Source organism: Ostrea edulis, chromosome 9, assembly GCF_947568905.1.
Source record: "Ostrea edulis chromosome 9, xbOstEdul1.1, whole genome shotgun sequence".
Taxonomy (NCBI): Eukaryota; Metazoa; Mollusca; class Bivalvia; order Ostreida; family Ostreidae; genus Ostrea; species Ostrea edulis.
In genome coordinates, this window is record NC_079172.1 from 18,899,236 (window position 1) to 18,923,893 (window position 24,658).

General features: G+C 35.0%; 2 protein-coding genes across 4 annotated transcripts in view; both read left to right on the top strand.

Annotated features, from left to right (window-relative positions):
• Positions 1–729, top strand: part of LOC125658509 (putative pre-mRNA-splicing factor ATP-dependent RNA helicase PRP1) — a 16,188-nt gene extending 15,459 nt beyond the window's left edge. The window contains exon 13 of the mRNA XM_048889786.2: positions 172–729. Within this exon, the coding sequence (XP_048745743.1) occupies positions 172–292 (121 nt within the window). The 3' untranslated portion in view covers positions 293–729. The remainder of the gene's footprint in view (positions 1–171) is intronic.
• Positions 730–9,159: 8,430 nt separating this feature from the next.
• On the top strand, positions 9,160–23,579 carry LOC125658345 (transmembrane emp24 domain-containing protein 4-like). 3 transcript variants are annotated; one of them, XM_048889584.2, is made up of 6 exons: positions 9,187–9,367; positions 13,355–13,470; positions 13,978–14,055; positions 17,133–17,237; positions 18,322–18,468; positions 22,109–23,579. In XM_048889584.2, the coding sequence occupies exons 1-6, from the start codon at positions 9,235–9,237 to the stop codon at positions 22,256–22,258; spliced, it is 729 nt and encodes a 242-aa protein (XP_048745541.2). In that variant the 5' UTR covers positions 9,187–9,234; the 3' UTR covers positions 22,259–23,579. The 3 variants fall into 3 exon arrangements, with proteins under 3 accessions (XP_048745539.2, XP_048745540.2, XP_048745541.2); XM_048889582.2 differs by lacking the exon at positions 13,978–14,055 and having other exon boundaries at positions 9,160–9,367; XM_048889583.2 differs by lacking the exon at positions 13,355–13,470 and having other exon boundaries at positions 9,172–9,367; positions 13,940–14,055.
• Positions 23,580–24,658: the final 1,079 nt, after the last annotated feature.

The window sequence follows — 24,658 nt, forward strand, 5'->3', positions numbered from 1 at the left end:
ACAGAAACATCCAAAATTCAGAACCACAAATAACTGTTGTTGCAGTGGTGGTGAATGATTACTATTTTGGTACATGCATTATCATACAAAGCTATAATATCTCGTGCAGTTAACTTTCTCCACTGCTGTTGGTGCAGAAGCCATATTTACACTGTACATTTGATTTTGTAGGCTAATAAAAGTTGCTCCACAATACTATGATATGACTAATTTCCCAATGTGTGAAGCCAAGCGACAATTGGAACGCATTATTGCAAAGTTGGAAAGTAAGCAATACCAAGAGGGATTCTAACCAACTGCCATGGTCACGCAGCTTTCAGCTTGTTACAATATAATGTGTCGGTTGACTGATTTTACAAACTGAGGATATCATTTTCACATGCATTATAGCATCTTTTAAAAATTGCATTGGCTTATTGTTTTTACTACATCAAAAAATATCACATTTCATTGTGAGTGGTAAAGGCCAAGGATATAAATGATATATTCCAATCTGGAATCATAAACCTCATAATTCTAAAGAACAACAGAACGTTGAAACATTTTTTTTTTTCATGCAGCATAGCTTTCTTTTTTCTCAAGTAAAAGCATTGTTAAACAAGAAAGAAATGTTTTGACATTATTTTCAGTTTCATAAATGTATTGTTGATTTGTTGATTCATGTATTTGTTGTAAACCATCCAAGTCTGAGAAAATGTACAAAATAAAAAAGAAGTATAGAACTTAAAAGTGTGTTTAAACTTATGCATTCCTCTGTAAACTCCAGCATGTAGGACAAGCCATAGGAAGGTCCATTTTGTCCAAGTAAACTCTGGTTAAATGGTTTTCAATGTTTGGACACATGGACTTGGGATAGATCTGTAAAACTGGGGGGCATGACAGCCAGGATCCATAAGCTTTGGTGTCCGATGTCTTTATGTAGAAGTCATCACTAACTCTGTGATTTGGTTTGTGGGTTTTCAGCTCTTTCATGTTGCCTGCTGCTTTTTGGTTGACCTCTTTACACATAGTTGAAGGAAGTCTCATCAGTTTTGTTTCTGCCTCGGATACATACCCTCGACTGTATGATGAAGCGTGGCGTTTCCTTTGGAATTCTAGAATGAATTTGGATTTGCTTCTGCTAAGCATAGCATGGCTCTCTTGGGGGAGTGCTGTAGTCATTTTCAGGACTTGATTAATAATGAAAAAGAAATGCCAAGTTTTATCATGAATTTGATGTTTATGTTTACAATCAAATGTTTATTTGATTTACAAAGTTCATATATATTGGTCTTTGTTTCCAATGACTGGGATAGCATTTTGAATCATTTTCATCATTTATTACTTTGCAATGAGCGTAACATTTAAACGTTAATATTTACATTCACTGAATCTCATTTGAAATTGCTTTCATGATCGACAATGAATACATGTTTGTTGCAAACTACATTGTAGTTCAATATGGTCTTTTAGTACCACCTGCCCGCGTAATCATTGTTAAATATGGAGCATCGTCAAGGTCAAAGAACCGCCGCGGAGGTCTAGAGGTAGAGCGTTTGCCCTGCATGCAGAAGGTTGGGGTTCGAATCCCGGTCGCGACAGACCTAAGTCGTTAAAACAGGTAGTGACAGTTCCATCGCGAAACGCTCGGCATCAGGTGTGAATGCCACAGATCCTCGGAGATGACCTTAGAAACGGATGGCCCATGTCACCGTAGGTGTGGCACGCTAAAGAACCCTCACTGCTCAATGGCCGTAAGCGCCGAGCAAAGGCCTAAATTTGAAGCCCTTCACCGGTATTGGTAACGTCTCCATATGAGTGAAAAATTCTAGAAAGAGACGTTAAACAGTGTACAATCAATCAATCTGGGTCAAAGTATACATTGGCTGTTCGTATATGTAATGAATGGATTAACGATATGATCTTTTTGTCCCCCACCGCAACGCGGAAGGGGTCATAGAAATACCCGTCCGTCCGCCGCACTTCACTTTGTTGACGCAACTCCTCAGAAACAGCTCAACGGATTTTGTTCATATTTTGTAGGATTGTTAGTCACCATGTGTAGTTTATCATATTGCGCCGTCAATTTGATTCGACAAATTTTACAGAAGTTATAGGACTTTGTTGAATTTGTTCATGTTACACTGTAGGAACACTTTGTGGACGCAACTCCTCAGAAACCACTCAACGGATTTTGTTCAAATTTTGTAGGGTTGTTAGTTACCATATGTAGTTTATCATATTGCGCCGTCATTTTGATTCGACAAATTTTACAGGAGTTATGGGACTTTTGTGCTTTAATTTTTTTAATTTTATTTTTTTGCGGCGGTGGGGGACAAGACTACGTGTAGCAATCTTGTAGTACTTAAATCTAGTCTATATTTTCAAGAAATGCATAAAAATATAAACGTACACAATAAAGTACCTTTCTTTGTTGATTCACCGGGTGATGAAGATGGCAATCATTGCAGAAAAATATTACATAACCCGCATGATTTTTTTCTCTCTGCAATGCTTGCCATCATCACCACCCAATGGAACAACAAAGCTAGCTGAATTTAAAACACGTTAGTTATGATCGTATGGCATAATCTTCGACAGAGCTCAAATGGAGAGGAAGTTCTGTCGCCAACTGACCCGGGTTCTCTGACTTTTGGACAATTTTAAATAGGGGATTTCAGGTCTTATTTTTTTTTTATCAATATCAACCTCACCAGTAAGGACATGTCCAGCTGCACTATAATTGAAAGAACACGCGTAGGTGGACTATGTATAAGATGGTCTATATTTAGGTCCTGGAAAGTTTGGATGTAATAGCAGAAGTATATTTGTAAAATTTTGATAATAATTTAATAATAATTTTGAATTATTTATATGAAATACGGACTGTTGACTTGAAATATGCTGAAACACACAAGACTGAACTTTTGTATGACAAATGTTGCTGACGTTGACGGCATCTATTACTTTGTTTGTAAATTGAAATAATCTGATTAAAATCATTTCCTCGATCCGCTCCTCTTTTCTTTTTCTTTTTTCGTGTAGGGACATAAAAAAAAAAAACGGATCGAGGAGCTGATTTTAATCAGATTGAGGGAAGGCGAAGATAACGAACAGTGATCAATCTCATAACCCTCATAAGGAATACAAAATAGAGAGTTGGGCAAACATGGACCCCTGGATATACCAGAAAAAATAGAGAGTTGGGCAAACATGGACCCCTGGATATACCAGAGAAAATAGAGAGTTGGGCAAACATGGACCCCTGGATATACCAGAGGTGGGATCTAACGACAGGATTTGGTTTTAAGAGACTGATTGGCAACATCCGTAATCATAGAGTTCTGGTGTTGAAGAAGTATGGACTAGCTTTGGCTTCTTTAGATGATATATGAAAACTCTCAATGGAACAGAGTAACGTTTGTGTGATGAAATAGACCTAATTGTCCGTTGTCGTAAGTTAAAAGTAAATTTTTAATATGAACCGATGTCCATGACTCCGTTTACGTATATCTGGAAAAAAAGACCCGTCACATTCACGTTATTTTAAAGTGGACTAATCTTGCACTCTTACCACGAGATACTACTAATATTTAAAAAAAAAAAAAAAAAAAAAAACAGGGGGAGGGGCAGTCCGGCAGTCACCCAGTATGTCTTCCTTTGCATGTGAAAATAACTAACTTTACTATTAGATTGGTAACTTTACATATAAAATTAATAGATTTTTTTCCAAATGGTAGTGACAGCCACGTTTTGAATGTTCAATTCAATCTTATTAAAATTAGATTCTTTATCCGCTCATCGACTAGCGATAGTAGATGAGCGGATCAAAGGATCTAATTTTAATTAGATTGATGTTCGACTCAATATCAAATGAGTCTGACTTAAGAATGTTGGGAGTTTATCGCATCTGAATGCATTTTGAGGTAAGTGAGTGGTGACCCGAGCAAATGATAGTAAATAATTTTGAGCTCTTTCGTGCAACACCAATACCAGAGGATTACATTTTTAAAAGAAAAGTCACTTCACTCTAAATGTCATTAAAACCCAGTTAAAACTGGAAAACAAGTTATTGAACTTGTGTAAAAACGTTACAGAGTTCAAATATTGGGTCAAAATGTTAAAAATTCTTTTATTTTTAAATCTGGCAATCGCCTTCGGATTTCGCTCCGATTTGATAAAATTTACTCACCTGAATGATAGTTGCACATGTGTATGTATAATCTAACACAAAGTATAAGATGGAGAACTATAAAAAGCATTGACTTCTAAGGATCAACCGTTAAGATTCATGGGGCTCTTGCATCTATATAGACAGATTTATTTCTTACCTTTGATGATGTGTATAGTATTAGAACCGTTGTTTCAAGTAGTATTATTGTTGCGTAACATATTTAAAAATATGACGTCACAATCAGCATCAAAGTTTCGATTCTTTTCTACGATTATACCACCACTGGTCAATGTGATTTTAAGAATACAACAAATCTCTCTGCGCTGTGCGCTATTTGAGAGTTCTGTATTTTAATCAGATTGACACCACCGATTTTTGAAAATGTTGTTTTATCCATTGTGGTTGTTTTGTTCATATATAGAGCGCATTGGAGACCATGATTTTATATTGCTACTACATAACTCTATTTTGGAATGATAATAATATATTTTGTTTTTGAATGCACTCCGACTGTGGACAGTAAAGTGTGTCTCATCTTCAGAATCTGATGTAAAATTTCAAAAATCAGCACGAAACTGCGATAAATGCTCGTGAAATTAAAGAATAATCGATATTTGAACAATATATTTCAAATTTTGAAGATAGGCTAAATATATACACTGGGATAGCCTAAATCTCTGAAGAATAGCAAGGTAGGGGCTACAAAACGCATACGGCTAATAGGAAAAGGCAGACCAGGCCTGGAGGTTATAAAACCTTTTTGAGCACGTTTTCATGATCAAACTCGAACTCCGTGCTCTAAATCATACTCATATGTACTTAAAAGTCAAGGTTATTAAAATCATTCTCAAACTCAAATGGAGTATATATACTCAAGATTTTTCGAGTATGCTTTGGAGCTTGCTCAGAGAAGTACTCAAAACAAACATGGCTGAGTTTGAGCATGAGTACGATAAAAGTTTTATAACCTCCAGGCCCAATTGCCAAAACATTCCAACACACTAGTTCAAACACTATGCTTAACTCATACACTAGTCGGGAACCACTTCAAGTATGAGCTCCAAGTTGGAGGGTGCAAACTTATATATCTCACACCTCCACCAAAGTCCATCCATATAATACTCCATTTCTACAACCAACTCTTTTCACAAAACAATTTTCTACGAAAGCCTATTAGTATCATTTAAAGAAATAAATTTACCTTCCGCTATCTCGTAATTACGAGATAATTATCTCGTAATTACGGGGGAAAATCTCTTAATTACGAGAACATTTTCTCGAAATTGCGAGAAAATATAAATATTTTAAGATGTGCGGGGGAAAACCCCCATCCTCTCGCAATTACAAGATCGTTTCTCGTACATTACGAGATTTTTTTCTCTCGTGGTAACAAGATCTTTTCTCTTAATCACGAGATGATGGAAAGTGATCGAATTTGATACCTTTTTTTTTTAATAATACAATGTACTAACGGGCTTTCGTAATTTTCCCACGTCATGGAATAATGGCGTAGGCATCCCTATACATGTACCTAAGTCAAACAAGGATCCTCCTCTATGTTCCTGACCCCAACAGACCAATTTCACTTACATCACACTTGTGCAAAACCTGTGAGTAAAGAAATGGTCAACACCATGTTGAGGTGGTTTATGGATAAGCAAGGCACACTAAATCCTGAATAAAGTGCGTCCCGCCCAGGACACAGCACAATTTAACAGACAATATTGTTCAGCTAAAACCCAAAGTCAAAACAGGAATGGCAAAGAATCCTCACAAAGGTGTAGATTTCATTGATATCTCCAAATCCTTTGATCTTGTCTGACACGATGGACTACACACGTACACTTATTAGATTGTCCACTGCACAACCATTACAAAACAAAGTTCATTCACGAGGAGTCATTCCCTTTAATCCCCAATCTTTGCTAAACATAATCTCTTGCAATATTAACTCTATCATACCAACACTTTATTAGACTATATAAATTATATTACATGAACTGTCTATTCTAACTCTGATCTAAAATAACGTGGTGGGTTAGGCATCACAACTTGACAGTAATACCTTGGCAATGGTAGGTTGGCCAGTGTCATTGGCTGCATTAAAGGTCCACCTCACACCTAATTTTTAAACTAATCTCAGATGAATAAACCAGGTATTATTGCGATGACACTATGTCAGATCAGAATTTGTGTATTAGCAGTGGCTATGGGCTGAACCCAAGGCCGGTGTCATATGCTTGAAAAACTCATTGCCTTACACCCAAAGTTAACACACTTAGGTGTTCACCCTAATGTGACTATGCTCAACATCTGTACACCATCCACTGACACACTCAACTGTCAGACATTCTCTACACCATCATCTACTGACACTCTTAACTGTCAGACACTCTCTTCATCATCACCTACTAACACACTCAACTGTCAGACACTCTCTACACCATCATCTACTGACACACTCAACTGTCAGACACACTCAACTGTCAGACACTCTCTACATCACTTACTGACACAGTCAACTGTCATACACTCTCTACATCATCTACTGACACACTCAACTGTCAGACACTCTCTACATCATCATCTACTGATACACTCAAGTGTCAGACACTCTCTATATCAACAACACCTACTGACACACTCAAATGTCAGACACTCTCTACATCATCATCTACTGACACTCTCAACTGTCAGACACTCTCTATATCAACAACACCTACTGACACACTCAACTGTCAGACACTCTCTACATCATCTACTGACACACTCAACTGTCAGACACTCTCTACATCATCATCTACTGATACACTCAAGTGTCAGACACTCTCTATATCAACAACACCTACTGACACTCTCAACTGTCAGACACTCTCTACATCATCATCTACTGACACTCTCAACTGTCAGACACTCTCTACATCATCATCTACTGACACACTCAACTGTCAGACACTCTCTACACCATCACTTACTGACAAACTCAACCGTTAGACACTCTCTACATCATCATCTACTGACACTCTCAACTGTCAGACACTCTCTATATCAACAACACCTACTGACACACTCAACTGTCAGATATTCTCTACATCATCATCTACTGACACCCTCAACTGTCAAACACTCTCTATATCATCATCTACTGACACACTCAACTGTCAGACACTCTCTACATCATCACCTACTGACACATTGAACTGTCAGACACTCTCTACATCATCATCTACTGATACACTCAACTATCAGACACTCTTTACATCATCATCATCTACTGACACTTTCAACTGTCAGACATTCTCTACACCATCAACACATACTGACACTCTCAACTGTCAGACACTCTCTACATCATCATCTACTGACACAGTCAAATGTCAGACACTCTCCACACCATCACTTACTGACACACACAACCGTTAGACACTCTCTATATCATCATCTACTGACATTCTCAACTGTCAGACATTCTCTACATCATCATCATCTACTGACACTTTCAACTGTCAGACATTCTCTACACCATCAACACATACTGACACTCTCAACTGTCAGACACTCTCTACATCATCATCTACTGACACAGTCAAATGTCAGACACTCTCCACACCATCACTTACTGACACACACAACCGTTAGACACTCTCTATATCATCATCTACTGACACTCTCAACTGTCAGACACTCTCTACATCATCATCTACTGACACTCTCAACTGTCAGACATTCTCTATATCAAAAACACCTACTGACACACTCAACTGTCAGACACTCTCTACATCATCTACTGACACACTCAACTGTCAGACACTCTCTACATCATCATCTACTGACACACTCAACTGTCAGACACTCTCTGCATCATCATCTATTGACACTCAACTGCCAGACACTCTCTACATCATCACTTACTGATACACTCAAATGTCAGACACTCTCTACATCATCATCTACTGATACACTCAACTGTCAGACACTCTCTACATCATCACCAACTGACACACTCAACTGTCAGACACTCTCTACATCATCATCTACTGACACTCTCAACTGTCAGACACTTTCTACACCATCACTTACTGACACACTCAACCTTTAGACACTCTCTACATTATCATCTACTGACATTCAACTGTCAGACACTCTCTATATCAACAACACCTACTCACACACTTAACTGTCAGACACTCTCTACATCATCTACTGACACACTCAACTGTCAGACACTCTCTACATCATCATCTACTGACACTCTCAACTGTCAGACATTCTCTATATCAACAACACCTACTGACATACTCAACTGTCAGACACTCTCTACATCATCACTTACTGAAACACTCAACTGTTAGACAGTATCTACATCATCATCTACTGACACTCTCAACTGTCAGACATTCTCTATATCAACAACACCTACTGACATACTCAACTGTCAGACACTCTCTACATCATCACCTACTCACACACTTAACTGTCAGACACTCGCTACATCATCTACTGACACACTCAACTGTCAGACACTCTCTACATCATCATCTACTGACACACTTAACTGTCAGACACTCTGTACATCATCACATACTGACACACTCAACTGTCAGAAGCAGAGAAACGATTGGCTGTCGCACACTTCATAAAACAAGTTACCACCATTATCTGTGTGGAAGACAGTTCCTTCTTGGAACAAATCACGGATAATTTTTTATTTTTATTCGATAATCTTGATATTTATATGCGAAAATCTTGATTTATTTGCGGTAAATCTTGATTTATATTCGACAATCTTGTTACTTATATTTGATACTAAAATATAGCTAGGCCAACCACTTTTTGGTAGGTAAACACTCTGGTTCGGTACGTTCGTAAAAGAATTCTCAGATAAAACTTTTGTGATTCTTGCTTAGTTAAGAGATCACAAACAATTATCACAAAAAGGTTTCACTTTATTTTTATAAATCATGTAAAATTCTCAAGCCTATCTGGGGCTTGCCATCGGGTTCGGTATTCTAATAATTCTTTGCTACGTGGCGAACAATGCGCATGCCAACGTGTAACTTCCTTTTATATTTTGTTCCAAGATGTGTACCAACAACATGTTGGCATTTGCCCTTTTCTCGGTTATTTCAGTCGTATCAGGGCTATATTTTCATATCGGTGAAACTGAAAAGAAATGTTTCATTGAAGAAATTCCGGACGAAACAATGGTTGTCGGTAAGTTTTGCCCTGAACAAAATACCAACACACCGGTTGCTCCGTAATCTCGGCTGAAATTCGGCTCCGCTGAATATTTGGACTGACGCCTTCACAGAATTTTGGAGCAATCCTTCATAATTCATGTCTTGAAATCTACTTTCAGTTTCTGTCGGTTCCAGCAATTAATGTGCATTTAGATGGCACTGCTATTTGCTTCAAATAAGTTAGTTGACTGCTGCATTACTTATCGTCTAGGTATGTAAATTCCATAAAATGAATTATCATTCAATTTTCTGAACGAATGATGACTTCTAAGTTCTATGGCTCAATACTTTATCTTCCAAAATTGAAGAGTTCCTATAGTTTGTTTTTTACACTAGAAATATACAAGTAGTTTCGCGGAGATGCAATGTATCAGTAACTAGATAAAACAGATTATAGGAACTATTCAATTTCATGAAATAATATATCTTACGGCGTGACCGTGTTTGAGGGCGAAGCAAACAATGTTGGCATTAGAATCTAGATCCATAAAAGGACAAATAATATCCCGAAATACATCTATTACCAATTAACGTGTGAGGACGGAGATCAATCAAAGTATTCTAATTTTAGACATTTTTTATCCGCCTATTCATTGAACGCGGGAAACTCTGTGCAACTGATGTAAACAGTGCATTGTGGCATCATTTTTAGCGTCGGTGTTTAGCAAATACACAAAACATAGGAGACATGGCGCAAATCGCGTTAATTCTGGATTGAATATACATGATTAAGAAAATAAGATTTACATGCTTTTACGGATGTTATGTAACCTCTCAGAACGACGTGAACTAGGGTAGACGAGATTCAAAATGAAGAAATACATGTCCACGTGCTAATATTCAAATCGACGCCATTGGGACCAAAATTTTCAAGTTCCATAGGTATGGTTTATAATTTTTCATTAGTTTTCTATATTTTCCTTTTAAACATGTATATATGTGTTACCTATGTGAGAGGACTTTGCCCTCTAATATATTGTGCCATGGAAGTTATCATTTGAATGGAAAATTTATTGACAATTTCTATTTTGGGATTTTCATACCTAGACGGTAAGCAATGCAAAACTAATAGTGATAGAGTTAGTTTAACTATTTGAAGCGAACAGCAGTGTCACCTAAGTGCACATTAATTGCTAGAACCGGCCGAAGCTGAAAGTAAATGTCCAGACATGAATTATGAAGGACTGCTCGGAGATGCGGTGAAAGCGTCAGTCCAAATATTCAGTCGAGATTAGGTGCCCCAATAATTTATCTTTTAGATAACTAGTAACAGATAAATCTATGTTTATTCTGTTAATGTGGAATGCGTTGATGCCCGTTTGATATCCGATCAACTGATGACTCTAAACCAGAGTTGGCAAAAAAGTGGTCAATATGAGTATTGACCGGGCCGGTGGTCAATACTGGTTAATACTGGTCGATTGAAAATTATTTGGTCATTATAGTCTGTGTTATTTATTTATTTTAAATGTTTTAAGTGACCATTATGGTAAATACTATAATTCATAACATACACTATCAGTAAAACATTTTATTAAAACATTTCATTCGAAATCTTAGTTTTTGATATGTTTTAAATACAGGTCTATATACATTACAAATATTTTTCAAACATTATGAAGATCCATAGTAGTCGAAATGTAAATCAGAGAAACTCGTATGTGAAAAGAAAAAATACCAGTTTGAAAATTTGCGGATTTTTATTTTATATATACAAAGTTAAAAAAACTGGAGAGCAACACCTGATCTTAAAATTTCGGAGGATTCTCACAAGTGGATACCACGTGGTATTCAATACGGTCTGCATCCAAAGTAAAAACTTGAAGATAAAAAACAGATCACCAACACATCATGAGAATGCGATTTCAAATTTATTTGGTTGACCGATTTCGACCTTGGAATGGTCTGATGACGACCGTCTAAGGTCGAAACTGGTCAACCCAAATAAATTTGAAATATATTTACTGTCAATGAAATACTTAGGGTCTGCAACAAAAATGTAGATAGGGTCGAGAAACCGGAAACACACATAACTTTTATTTCAGCATTAATTGATGCAAAATAACTCAGTCAGATATGCCTGTTACCCATCTTCTTTGCTGATACCAGAAAAAGAACACTTTACACATGCATTTTTATTTTCACTCGCAAACAAGACTAAGACTGTTTTTACAGACATGTAAAATTGCACCTTAGGAAGTAGTATCATACAACAACATGAAAGACTTTTTTTTTGTAGACAATTGATTATTCTGATTTTCCGCAAACAAATGTTAGAATTTCACAAGTTATTTTTTGTTTTTGTTTTTTTACAATATGGCATTACAATCTACAAATACCTTACTTGGCTTACAGGTAAATACAAAGTTACTGTATTCTTACCTGAATTACATGTAAAAACATAGCATTTCTATGGACCATCAAGTTTTTTGTGATGACTGGTTTGTTGCATTCATTCATTGTCAAAGTTTGGATATTTGACATGAGGGTTAGAACTTGACATTGCCCTGTGACATTTACTGTTATGTTTTGGGAACTATTGCAAAGTTCGTTAAAGAGATAGTATAGCTCATTTTGGTGATTTTTTTCTCTCTTTCACCCCAAATCATCTCAATCCTTTCTAATATTATAAAAAAGATGAATTAAGCATATTTATCAACTTTGAAATTATTGTATATTCGTCAAAATTTACACTGGGAACCAACTTTTATAACAGATTGAATTTTTGTGCAGGAAGCAAAAATTCTTGGACCGTAATTTGAAGATTATAATTGTTTTAAACTTGGAAATAAATGCATAAAACTATTATTGTTTACAGTAGGGGTGAAACGATGCATCGCGATGCGGCCAAATCGTGATGTAGAGGTCTAGATTCGATGTTCGATTTATTCCGGGTCTGTTTCAGTTCAATACGGTTCTAGAATCATAGCATACATTGCTTTTGATAACATGGTTTCCGATTGGCCAATGGAATTGAAAATTGCCCAATCAACGTACGAGTAAACTTTGCTGTACCAAAATGGACACAGTCGAGTTGAAAAATGCACCCCCAATGTATAAATCCAGGGTATGGTGACAGTTCGGCTGTAGGACAAGGGATAAAAGTGTTGCTTTAATACCATAAACATAAAAAAATCTAAGCATTATAAAGAATTTGGTACATGCTATAGTATCGAATCGAAAATCATTGAATCGAGACTAAAGTATTGAAAATCGAATCGAATTGAGAAGGTACTGTATTGTTTCACCCCTAGTTTACAGGAAATGAGTCATTTGGACTTATATTAATTCTTTTAAAAAATGAAGAAATTAATCTTTATTATCCCTATAACAGAACTTTACTATCCCTATAACAGAACTGTACTATCCTTATAACAGAACTGTACTATCCCTATAACAGAACTGTACTATCCCTATAACAGAACTTTACTATCCCTATAACAGAACTGTACTATCCCTATTACAGAACTGTACTATCCCTATAACAGAACTTTACTATCCCTATAACAGAACTGTACTATCCTTATAACAGAACTGTACTATCCTTATAACAGAACTGTACTATCCCTATAACAGAACTGTACTATCCCTATAACAGAACTGTACTATCCCTATAACAGAACTGTACTATCTCTATAACAGAACTGTACTATCCCTATAACAGAACTGTACTATCTCTATAACAGAACTGTACTATCCCTATAACAGAACTGTACTATCCCTATAACAGAACTGTACTATCCCTATAACAGAACTGTACTATCCCTATAACAGAACTATTACATTTCTATTATACTTTGTAGGAGCTATTGCTAGGTTTGTTAACATAACTTTACATATCCCTGTATATGGGAGCTATAATAACCGTATCACAGGGTCTATTTTTTGACATAGAATGAAATGCTGTTTTGATGTATGATATAGTGATTTGTGATTTTCATTGTTTTGCCATATATTACAGGCCATTACAAAGTAGAAATGTTTGACAGAAATGTCAATGACTATGTCCCTACCGTCTATGGTCTTGGTATGCACGTGGAGGTCTCAGATCCAGAAGATAAACTTATTATGTCTCGGGTAAGGTAAAACCAGGGAGAGTCCTCATTGTACAGTGTTCTTTTCAATGCATAGGCATGACGGTATTTTTCTGATTATGAAATCAAAACAAAACTGATAGACAAATGTAGTTTTACACAAAAAAGCATTTTAATAATGATAATGATCTTTACAGTTCTTACTATTGTTATAAAGATTTTTTTGGTTTTGATTTCAAAATTCAAATCCTGGCATGCTAATATGCTCTAAACTGTTGACATATGATGACACCTTAAGGATCATGCTTGAAAATAGATATGGGACTAAGAGATTTAACAGCATTGTGATCAACAGGTGTCATTATTCACTGATGCTCTTTGCTTTCTCCATCTTTTTTCAGAACTGGCAGTTTGAGATGATAAGTAGCAGTTATGCTGATTTGGCCGGATTGGGTGCATGGAGTATTTTGTGGTTTTTATATCATGCTCATTTAATGGACCATTTTTTCCAGGCACTTACAAAGTTCAGGCCTATGATTATACAAAAAAGGACTACCTGCCCTCAGCCCCGGGGGTGGGGATGTTGGTAGAGGTTAAAGACCCAGAGGGAGAAATTGTCTTGTCCCGGGTGAGTTACTCCCCTTGGAGGAAGCTGTTTTGATTTCTCTGGCCTATCCTATCCAATCAGAAATGGAGGTGAACTGGGCTTTTGTTGAAGTGTGACTGACCAATAAACATTCAACACTTGATCTTACACATATATTGAGTTTTACAACTAATTTCAATTTTCTTTACACATGACCCTATCTTACTGGCACAGACTTATATTTCACACGTATTTCTTCATCTTATAGTGTTAGTTGATGTTAGTCATTTATTCACCGATTTAAAGATTGACCCCTTTAACACAGCACCAATTACTCTGAGCAAAGTATGAATTATGTTATTTAATTCTCAGTGTGTATGAGTGTAAATATATTATTTACCATTGCAATGTGCAACGATTCTTTTTATTATGTTATATACATTCCAAAATGTCTACACACATAGAGAACCATAAAGTCAGATCATATATGTATCAGGCCCATGTCTGCTTTTACTGAAAGATATAGAAAAAACACACCTAAACAGTCTGCTGGTTTTAATAGCTGAGCTACAACAAAGATATAGAAAAACACACCTAAAACAGTCTGCTGGTTTTAAAGGGACTGATTCACGATTTCCCCCCAAATTTTCTTTTTCACTTTTAATGATCAAAATCTACTGTCTAATGTGTTTAAAACATTTCACATAAAAATTAAGGTTATACATTATCACAGAAACTCATTTTAGAGAGTTTATTATTTGTTTTGTAAACAAAGATTGCAGTATGTTATTGTTTACGAAATTTTCAACAGAAATGGATATCGTTCAAAGTTTATTATATCTTTCACATTTCAAGCATTTTTGGGGTAAAGTGTGTCCTCTAAAAGTTAAAATTTGTGACTACGCAAAATTAAGACGTTTTATTTTACAAAATCAATATTTCACTTGTTTGTTTGTATACATAAAAAGACTCGAGTCTTTGTTTACATAACACAGATTCAAGGCTAAAATATTGCTTTTATTCTTGCATTCAGATGGTCAACATTTTGGCTGTCAACATCAAATGAGTTATATTTTTAATGTTTAACATAAAAAATGAAAAATATTTTTATCAAAAATCGTGAACCAATCCCTTTAATAGCTGAGCTACAGCAAAGCCAAGCTTTACTTTCATGTTTTTTTGAATGACAGTGGGTTGGTCAGGTGGCATAACAGATTCTGTTGGGTTCATGGTGACAAGTCACATGCCTTGCATTCAGTTGAAACTATTGTTAGATGGAAACCAAACTTCAATATGCTTTGAGGGATAACTAGTAACTCCATCATCAATTGTAAAAGAATGTATTGCTGTTCATTGAAATGCAGCTGCAACTCAGCCAGTATTCCATTGTTGCTGTTTCTCATCTTTAGATAATTGGGAACTGGTGCCATGTTTCTACAAAGAATTATTTTTATTTCTGCAGTTTTTCATTTTCATTTATATCCTTTATTTTCAGACTACCAATTTATGGGGAGGTTTTCCATTGGGAGAAAAAAATAATATACTAATTAGGTCAACAGTTGCCACTAATTTGCATGATAGTGCTTATTGGTCATATTGATGAACTTTTATTTTTACATGCATGTCTTTTTATTCTGTAGCTTGGTGATGATAGTCTTATCTTAACATGGAGTGTCTATGTATTTTTTGATTTTTTTTTTTTTTTTTGTATACCCATATTATGGTATGGCAGTCAATTCCGTCTGTCCGTCTGTTAGCTTTTTCGTGTCCACTTCACAACTTGAATTCTATGAGGCTTAGAATTATCAAACGTTGGCAGCTGATGCATCTTGGGTAGAAGGAATGCCACACTATGAAGTTGGGTCACTCTGACTGTTATTTAAGATGACATGGTGAAGTCTGTCTGGCTTATAATTGGACAATTATTTGACTTAGAATCAAAATTGGTCATTTAATGAATATTGGGTAGAATGTGTGGTGCAGCCTACATCAAGGTCACTGTGACCATATCTATCATGACACTATTTGGGCTCATGTAGATTTGATTCCTAGAATCAACATTGTCATTTGGTTCACAGGCAATTATATCGCTAGGGTTCAAATTTACTATTAAAGATAACTCTTTAGTAATATATTTGAATTCAAGCGCTAAATTTGTCTGTGCTGTGATGCATCTTTAGAGAAATGTCAATTACAGCTTCAAATCAGGTTATTAAAACGTAATGAAATAACAAAGTATTAAAAAGAGCCAAGTCTGTTTAAAGGGAGGTAATCCCTACAAAGTAAAACACTTGTTTAATAAAAATGGTTTTATCAAGAAGTACACATTTTTTCCCCATAAAATATAGGTATGTATTTAACAATTAAGATAGCTCCATCCTCATGTGAATTATCAATATTCATGGTTCAAAGTGGAAAAACTGTATTAATTTCCACTTAATAATACAGTTTAATAAAATTCAGTAAGCAAACAAAATGTGTATATTTCCACTTTTCATACATCAACATTTAAAAAAAAAATCTCCTACAGTAGAATGGAGCCACATTAGAGGATCAAAGTTTTACATAGGAAGATAAAGGAAAATCTCTTCTCAACAACAGCATGGTCATAACTAGTCATATTAATATCAAGTTCAAGTTCAATTTAGGGGTCCTGTGTATAGGGAGATCTTTTTTTTTTTAAAGTGGATGGTGGGATTAAGGTGATGATGGAATTGGGATTTAATTTTACATGATACATGTATAGAAGGGAATGCTAGTATAGGACATGCCTATATTGTGTGGAATTAAGTTGGGTTAAGTCATATTTATGTAGTCATATTAGTCATAAACCCTGTTTGGCATATGTGGGGTCTTAATATGGTGGACTTTTTTTTTATGGGAACAAAGAAAGTAAAAAAAGATCTCTTAAAAATCTTCTGAAGAATAGCAGATCCAGGTTGACTCTGGTGAGCATTGTGGCCCATGGGCCTCTTGTTTTTTGGTTTTTTTTTTCAACATAGCACATGTCATAAAATTAGACTATTATGAAATATAGAATAATTTTTGTTGTTGAATTGTGAACTTAATGTTTTAGGAATTTTTGAGTGAAATCTGAATGAACTTTGTACATTTTGCAGACTTATGCAGCAGATGGACGCTTCACCTTTACTTCACATAATGCAGGGGAACATATAATCTGTCTCCACTCTAACTCTACAGCCTGGTTCTCCAGCGGACAGTTGGTAAGGGTCACATAGTACAGAAAAAAGGCAAAGAATTCAACCATACTTGAGAAGTTGAGAAAATTTGTAATAAATCACTTGGTGGTCTGTCAAAGTATGGATATTTTGTGATGCTTAACCCTTTCTCTACCAGCACTTTTTATTGGCTTTTAAAGACTGAATGACAATATTTTTCAATTTAATTTAAATCTATATGTGCCCTGATTTGGGGGTAGACATATGATATATAATTTTGTTTGGAATTTGACAGGGAACAATTTTTTATAAAGTTTGTCATGGTATTCCATGACATCAAAGAGGTTTACTGTGTCAAAGGTCATGTAAGTGCAGATTTTCTCTCTGAAATACTGTAGAAGTGGTATTTTTAGAGGGACACAAATGTATATATTTAGCAAGACTTTATTTAGTGACTTTATAATTCCAAGAAAGATAATTTTTACCTCCGATATGGAATAGATATTTGCAATGTTTAATTTTAGCGACCTCAACACTATCGCTAATAATGACAAAATTAAAACCTTGCTAAAATTCTACTTACACGGTATATGTATATTGCGACCACTCTCACTAGATTAGACTCAGTCAAAATTAGGAAATTCAAAATGTGTGATCTGATTTGTCTTTTGAAATACTTTAAAAACATTTCAATCAAATAATGAAATTTGTTGACAAAATATAGATATTTTGGTTGCTTAGCAACAACACTCACAGTACACTTCTTTGTATAAAATATATTTGGTAATGATAAGATAATATTTATTTAAAGTCAGGTTTAATAACAAGCAGAAATATTATCTCCTAAGAGCTACTTCTTTGCTAGACAAGGGTTGATTTCTAAGCAACATCACCATAGCAAATGTTTTGCAAATTGTCTTGAAATGAAATAAAAACCTGCATTTCAGCCATTGAGGTCTTTTTGGATACCGTAGGCTAATATGATTACATGTATTTTCGAACTTTGGCTCCACCAACATAAAGAGTGTTTGTCATCATTTCAGCTTGGGAGAGTGTAATCCAAAAAAATATGGACTACAGGTCACTTTTTAGGCGTACATTTAACATATTTGACATCATTTCATTCCAGAGGGTCCATTTGGATATCCAGGTAGGCGAGCATGCTGTGGACTACTCACAGATCCAGGCCAAAGACAAGTTATCCGAACTGCAGCTGAGGATCCGACAGCTTCTGGATCAGGTGGAGCAGATCACTAAAGAACAAAATTATCAAAGAGTGAGTCAGATAATCTATATCACCAAATTATCAGAAAGTAAGGCATATAATCTATATCACCAAATTATCAGAGAGTAAGGAATATAACCTATATCACCAAATTATCAGAGAGTAAGGCATATAATCTATATCACCAAATTATCAGAGAGTAAGGCATATAATCTATATCACCAAATTATCAAAGAGTAAGGCATATAATCTAAATCACCAAATTATCAATGAATGAGTCGGATAATCTATATCACCAAATTATCAGAGAGTAAGGCATATAATCTATATCACCAAATTATCAAAGAGTAAGGCATATAATCTAAATCACCAAATTATCAATGAATGAGTCGGATAATCTATATCACCAAATTATCAGAGAGTAAGGCATATAATTTATATCACCAAATTATCAAAGAGTAAGGCATATAATCTAAATCACCAAATTATCAATGAATGAGTCGGATAATCTATATCACCAAATTATCAATGAATGAGTCGAATAATCTATATCACCAAGTTATCAATGAATGAGTCGGATAATCTATATCACCAAATTATCAATGAGTGAGTCAGATAATCTAATCACCTAATTATCAATGAGTGAGTCGGATAATCTATATCACCAAATTATCAATGAGTGAGTCAGATAATCTATATCAACAAATTATCAGAGAGTAAGTCGGATAATCTATTATCATCAAATTATCAATGAGTGAGTCGGATAATCTATATCACCAAATTATCAATGAGTGAGTCAGATCGTCTATATCACCAAATTATCAATGAGTGAGTCGGATAATCTTTATCAACAAATTATCAGAGAGTGAGTCGGATAATCTATATCAACAAATTATCAGAGAGTGAGTCGGATAATCTATATCACCAAGAAATTATCATTGGTGCACTTCTAATTTTGTTGCAAAAGGTCACTGCAATGAACACAGAAAATTTGATAGCGCACCAAATTTTCTCGTTTTACAGTATTTACATACATCTTTTTGGGGAGATAATTATTTTATTGGTCAGTTGTAATTGTACACGTTTAGCGACAACAGGATAGCTGTATGACACCGTGTTCTTTTGAAAAGTTCAATTTGACTTAGCTGGACATTGAGGCAGTAGGTTTGTGAAAATAATTTAGAGGCATGCCAATGAATATTCTTATCCCAGGGTGCTATAGATACACACTTCCAGTTATTGTAATATGTGAACCATAACAGTCCGACTTTTGATTTTTAGATTTAATTCAATTTTGATCACTCAAACTCATGACATCTCCAAGTTTTATCAAGGTCCCTTAAACTTCGATTTATCAAGTGACACCTGTATTTATCTGTAAATTACAAAAGATCAAAACCATCAAAATAGCTCATCAAAATAGCTAGTTCGATGATTCAAATCATAGAATTTTAAAAGAGGGAATGATTTAGATATATTCACGTCACCAAATCACAAAAGTATCAAAGAACTGAAAGGAGTAATTGTTTAAAAATTAAACTTTTGTGGAAATCATTTGATGTTTAACTTTTAAATATGCAAAACAGAATTCAATTATAAATGGTGTTTAATTTTGAATAAGTTTTAAAAAAAAAGTACATGTAATATTTGAATTCCTGTAAACGCATTATTGTATTCTATTTAATGCCTTTCACAGAAAGCATCTACTGCAAAATCAAGTACATCGCTTAATGTCTTACGTAGACATGTACAGTGGAGCCTCGGTAATCCGGACGCCATTAATCCGGACGCTTCACCTTCCGGACGGTTTTTCTAGGGAACGGAATTTTTATACATTATTTTGCATCATTAATCCGGAAATTCGCGTTCCGGATCCGGACGGTCACTTATTACTACAAAACGTTATAATGCATTGAAAATTGTACCGTTAATCCGGACGGTAATTTTGTTTAGGGAAGGTCTGTGTCGGACAATTTTAGCAAGGCGTAAATTATAAAGAAAACAAGCCAAACTATCTAATTGAAGCGATTACCTGTACCCTGTCAACACCTCCCTATAATTAGATGGTGTATGATGATATGTCAATTAGATAGCACGTGCCGATCGAGACATTGTATTGCCAATTTTCGCACATAAGATTTTTATTGTGTGTTGTGTTGAATTTTGTAAATAAATCTGTAGCATATTATTTTATAGTCTTGATGAATAGCCTAATAATATTAATAGATTAAACATCATGCCGTAATGATAATTTTTTAAACTGCTACACATATCAGTTGTACTGATTCGTAAATTGATTATCGACTTATGCAAATCTAAAGAGTGTAGATTATACTTCTAGATTATGGATTTTATACTGTTGATTGGCGTGAAATATACATGTATGTTCATGCACATGTATACGTAGTAAGTTTTTAACGTTTAGAATGTCACGCATGTAGAATGTACCTGTATACGAATGATTCCTGTTATGATGCTGTAGAGCTTTATCGCTTTTGAATTTTTAAACTCTGGGTAGAAGTGAGAAAATTACCATTTTAAGGAAAATGACAATTAAATGTTAAGTTTCACCCGAGTTTTGTTCCGCTATTATCGCATGAAAATAATAGGTGCGCGTGGCTAGATCAAAGCAGTAGTAGGTCTTGATTTTACGAGCTTAGATGATTTTGTTCTCTCGATATTATCTTGGATAATTATAGAATAAGAAATATAAAGTCTGGCAGATTGAATTTTGGTTAAAGAATGTTGTCACGAAATTCTTAATCAACTTTGGACGATGAAGAATGTTTTAACAGACCGCCGAACCTGTGAATCGTGACAGATGGAAATTACCGTCCTCTTTTTAATAGAAGTAAAAGTGTGATGAAATGTTTGAAGTGTAAATGATTATGTTAGTTACTAATGATTTATTTACTTATAGTTACATAAAGTGCTTCATTATTTATTTTAGTGCATACGGTACACAGTTTTGTATATTTATTTGTAGGGCTCATATATATGCACAATGTAAGCACAGGCAAATACACTGAACACGTACATTAAATTTTAGTGCTTTGAAATAAATGTAAATGTTAACATTATCATAATTCATTTACTAATGCAAATGGTCAAATCCAATTATAGAATGTGTTTAATTCACTATGCATCAATAAAGTAGGCAATAATTGGTTACCTATGTAAAGATAGAAAATATGCGATTCAATTAATATCTGGACGCTTTATTTATCCGGACGATTTTGCTGGGAACCAAAGTGTCCGTATTAACGAGGCTCCACTGTATATATTTTCCTATAGCACCTTTAGAAAGCACTAAAATCAAATTTATACTAACTTGTTGAAAGTTGACATCTGCCAAATATCATAGATGCTAAATATAATACATTTACAGTAATCTGTCGAGGAATAAGATTTGTATAGCAGTATTCATATATTCAACTTTTGCATTAGAGATATTTATAAGATTTTATTGAGAGAGAGAGAGAGAGAGAGAAATGGTGAAATATACAATAAAAGTATGCAAAAGCATGCAGCTCCATAAATGTTTGCATGTCTAAATTTTGATCATGTTTTTCTCTATATGTTACATTGATAAGTTCAAAATAACATTCCATGTTTGCTACATGGATTTGTGATATTGATTGAATAGATTAGGCCAAAAGGTCTTGATTAAATTTGTTTTGGGCAATTTCAGTATCGAGAAGAGCGTTTCCGACAGACTTCTGAAAGCACAAACCAGAGGGTGTTATGGTGGTCAATAGCCCAGACAATCATTCTGCTCATCACAGGATTTTGGCAAATGAGGCATCTCAAGAGCTTTTTCGAGGCCAAGAAACTTGTATAATGGTTCTAGTCTAAAGTTTGGGTATAGTATAAAAGAAGAAAATCCTTGAAAGCAGCGATATTCAGGAGGAAACTTTATGAAGATGTTCAGGAAGGAATAAGAAGAGTTTAACTATCAGCGACCTGTTAGATAAAATTTTTAAAAGAATATATAAGTGAAAAATTAATTTTCTCTTCATTTCTGATTGGTTTCAAATGAAAATATTAAGAAAATAAACTAGCTACAGGTAGTGGAATATAGAATCAGTCAGAATGTGCAAAAGGGATAGATGTATTTTTATGCAATGGAAGAAATGAACAGAGAATTTATTTCAATTCATTATCTTTTTTCGAGGTGAAAGTTTTCCTTTTGTTTTGCGACTATATTTATTATGATACATGTATTAAGGTGAAAGAGGGTGAACAGGTGTGTGCATAATTCATATTGAAAGAAAAAAGGGTATGTAAATCTTGAGAGCGAGTTTTTATTCCCATTTGTGTGTTATTTGTGTGAAGTGGTTTAATGAACAGCTGCCTGATGCAGAATTGCATGTGCTTAAATTCAGTTTGGAGAGATTTTTGCACATATTAGGATGATCATGGGACTGTTCAAGGGATAGTAAAGTTCGTTTTGTTTAAAATATTCTAAAGAATTAAAATGAGTTCAATTAACTCAAACATATATTTCCAAATTTAAAATAATTATCTTCAAATTACATCCCCAGAATTTTTGCTTCCTTGACAAAAATTCAATCTGCTACATGTCTATAAGTTAGCTGGCTCCTAATGTAAATTTAGACAGACATGCATTCATTTCAAACATTTTAAATATCATTTATTTATCTTTTTTATGATATTAGTAAGGAATAAGATGATTGGGGTTGAGAAAAAAATTCACCAAAATGAGCTTTACTACCTCTTTCATTGTTTTAGATAATATATGTATGATCATGGTTTTATGATATTTCACATTTGAGGTAAAGTAAGAAACCCCCCAAAAAAGAGAGAGAGAGAGAGAGAGAGAGAGAGAGAGAGAGAGAGAGAAGCAGAAAGTAATCATAGCAGCTGTGTTTGACTGATAGTGTTGTTAAAATTGTTACTTTTAAGGCACAGACATTGTTGTATTAATTTTTTTTCTATACATTAAGAACACACGTCTTTAAATTTCTTCACGTTTAGAATTTGTATTTAAATAAACATACAGCTCATCGTCATTCCACTGCATTGATGAATGTTCCAAGATTTGAGATATTTTCAAGAACATATGCTTTAAGTCTGTCTATTTTCACTCTTTTAAAGATTGAGTGTGAATGTGTGATTTGTAATAAATCTTCAAAAGAATGGGATGTGGTTCTGTGGTGGTTGTTTTTTTACGCCCGTCAAAGACGGGACATATTGTGGTATGGCATCGTTCGTCTGTCTGTCTGGACCTTGTGGGCAGGATACAGACTGAACCGTAAGCTCCAGGATTTTATAACATGGTACATTTGATCACCATGATGAAGGGAAGATGCCTATTGTTTTTCAAGATCAGAGGTCAAGGTTGCAGTATCACTTAGTAGGAAAACTTTGTAGGCAGGATACAGACCAAACCGTAAGATTCAGGATATTATAACTTGATACATTTGATCACCATGATGAGAGGAAACTGACTGATAGGTTGATACTGATCTAGAACAGTGTCAGGAGGCGCAGAAAGCAAAGCCGGACATTCATAGGGACTAAACAATCCACGTTTTGTCATATTGTTTGTTACAATGTAATTCACTTTCCCACTCTCTCAAAAATCTGAGTGTCGCCCTACCAAAAATACCATTTGCAACTATCAAATATACATTTAGTGGATTCACAATAACATTATTTTTATGCCCCCCTTTGAAAAAGAGGGGGCATATTGTTTTGCAACTGTCGGTCGGTCTGTAGACCACGTGTTGTCCGCTCAATATCTTGAGAACCATTCACTTGATGATAATGATATTTCATATGTGGGTTAGTTATGAGTAGAAGAGGATCCCTATTGCTTTTCAGGTCAAAAGGTCAAGGGCCAATCTACTCTGGACATAGGAATATAATGTCCGCTCAATATCTTGAGAACCCTTTGCTTGAAAGACATCACACTTGGCACACTGGTACATCCTAAGGAGTAGATGACCCCTATTGATTTTGAGGTCAAGGGTCAAACTGGGCATAGGAATATACTGACCATTCAATGTCTAGAGAACCCTTTGCTTGACAGACATCAAACTTGGTACGCCAGTACATCTTCAGAAGAAGATGACCCCTATTGATTTTGAGGTCAAAGGTCAAGGGTCAAACTGGACATAGGAATATACTGTCCGTTCAATATCTCGAGAACCCTTTGCTTGACAGACATCAAACTTGATACACTGGTACATCTTCAAGAGAAGATGACCCCTAATGA

Excerpts from the sequence above, each read along its gene's own strand:
- LOC125658345 (XM_048889584.2), top strand. The coding sequence starts at position 9,235 with ATGTGTACCAACAACATGTTGGCATTTGCCCTTTTCTCGGTTATTTCA. Across the intron at positions 9,368-13,354 it reads GGACGAAACAATGGTTGTCG|GCCATTACAAAGTAGAAATG; the intron begins GTAAGTTTTGCC and ends CATATATTACAG. Across the intron at positions 13,471-13,977 it reads ATAAACTTATTATGTCTCGG|GACTACCTGCCCTCAGCCCC; the intron begins GTAAGGTAAAAC and ends TATACAAAAAAG.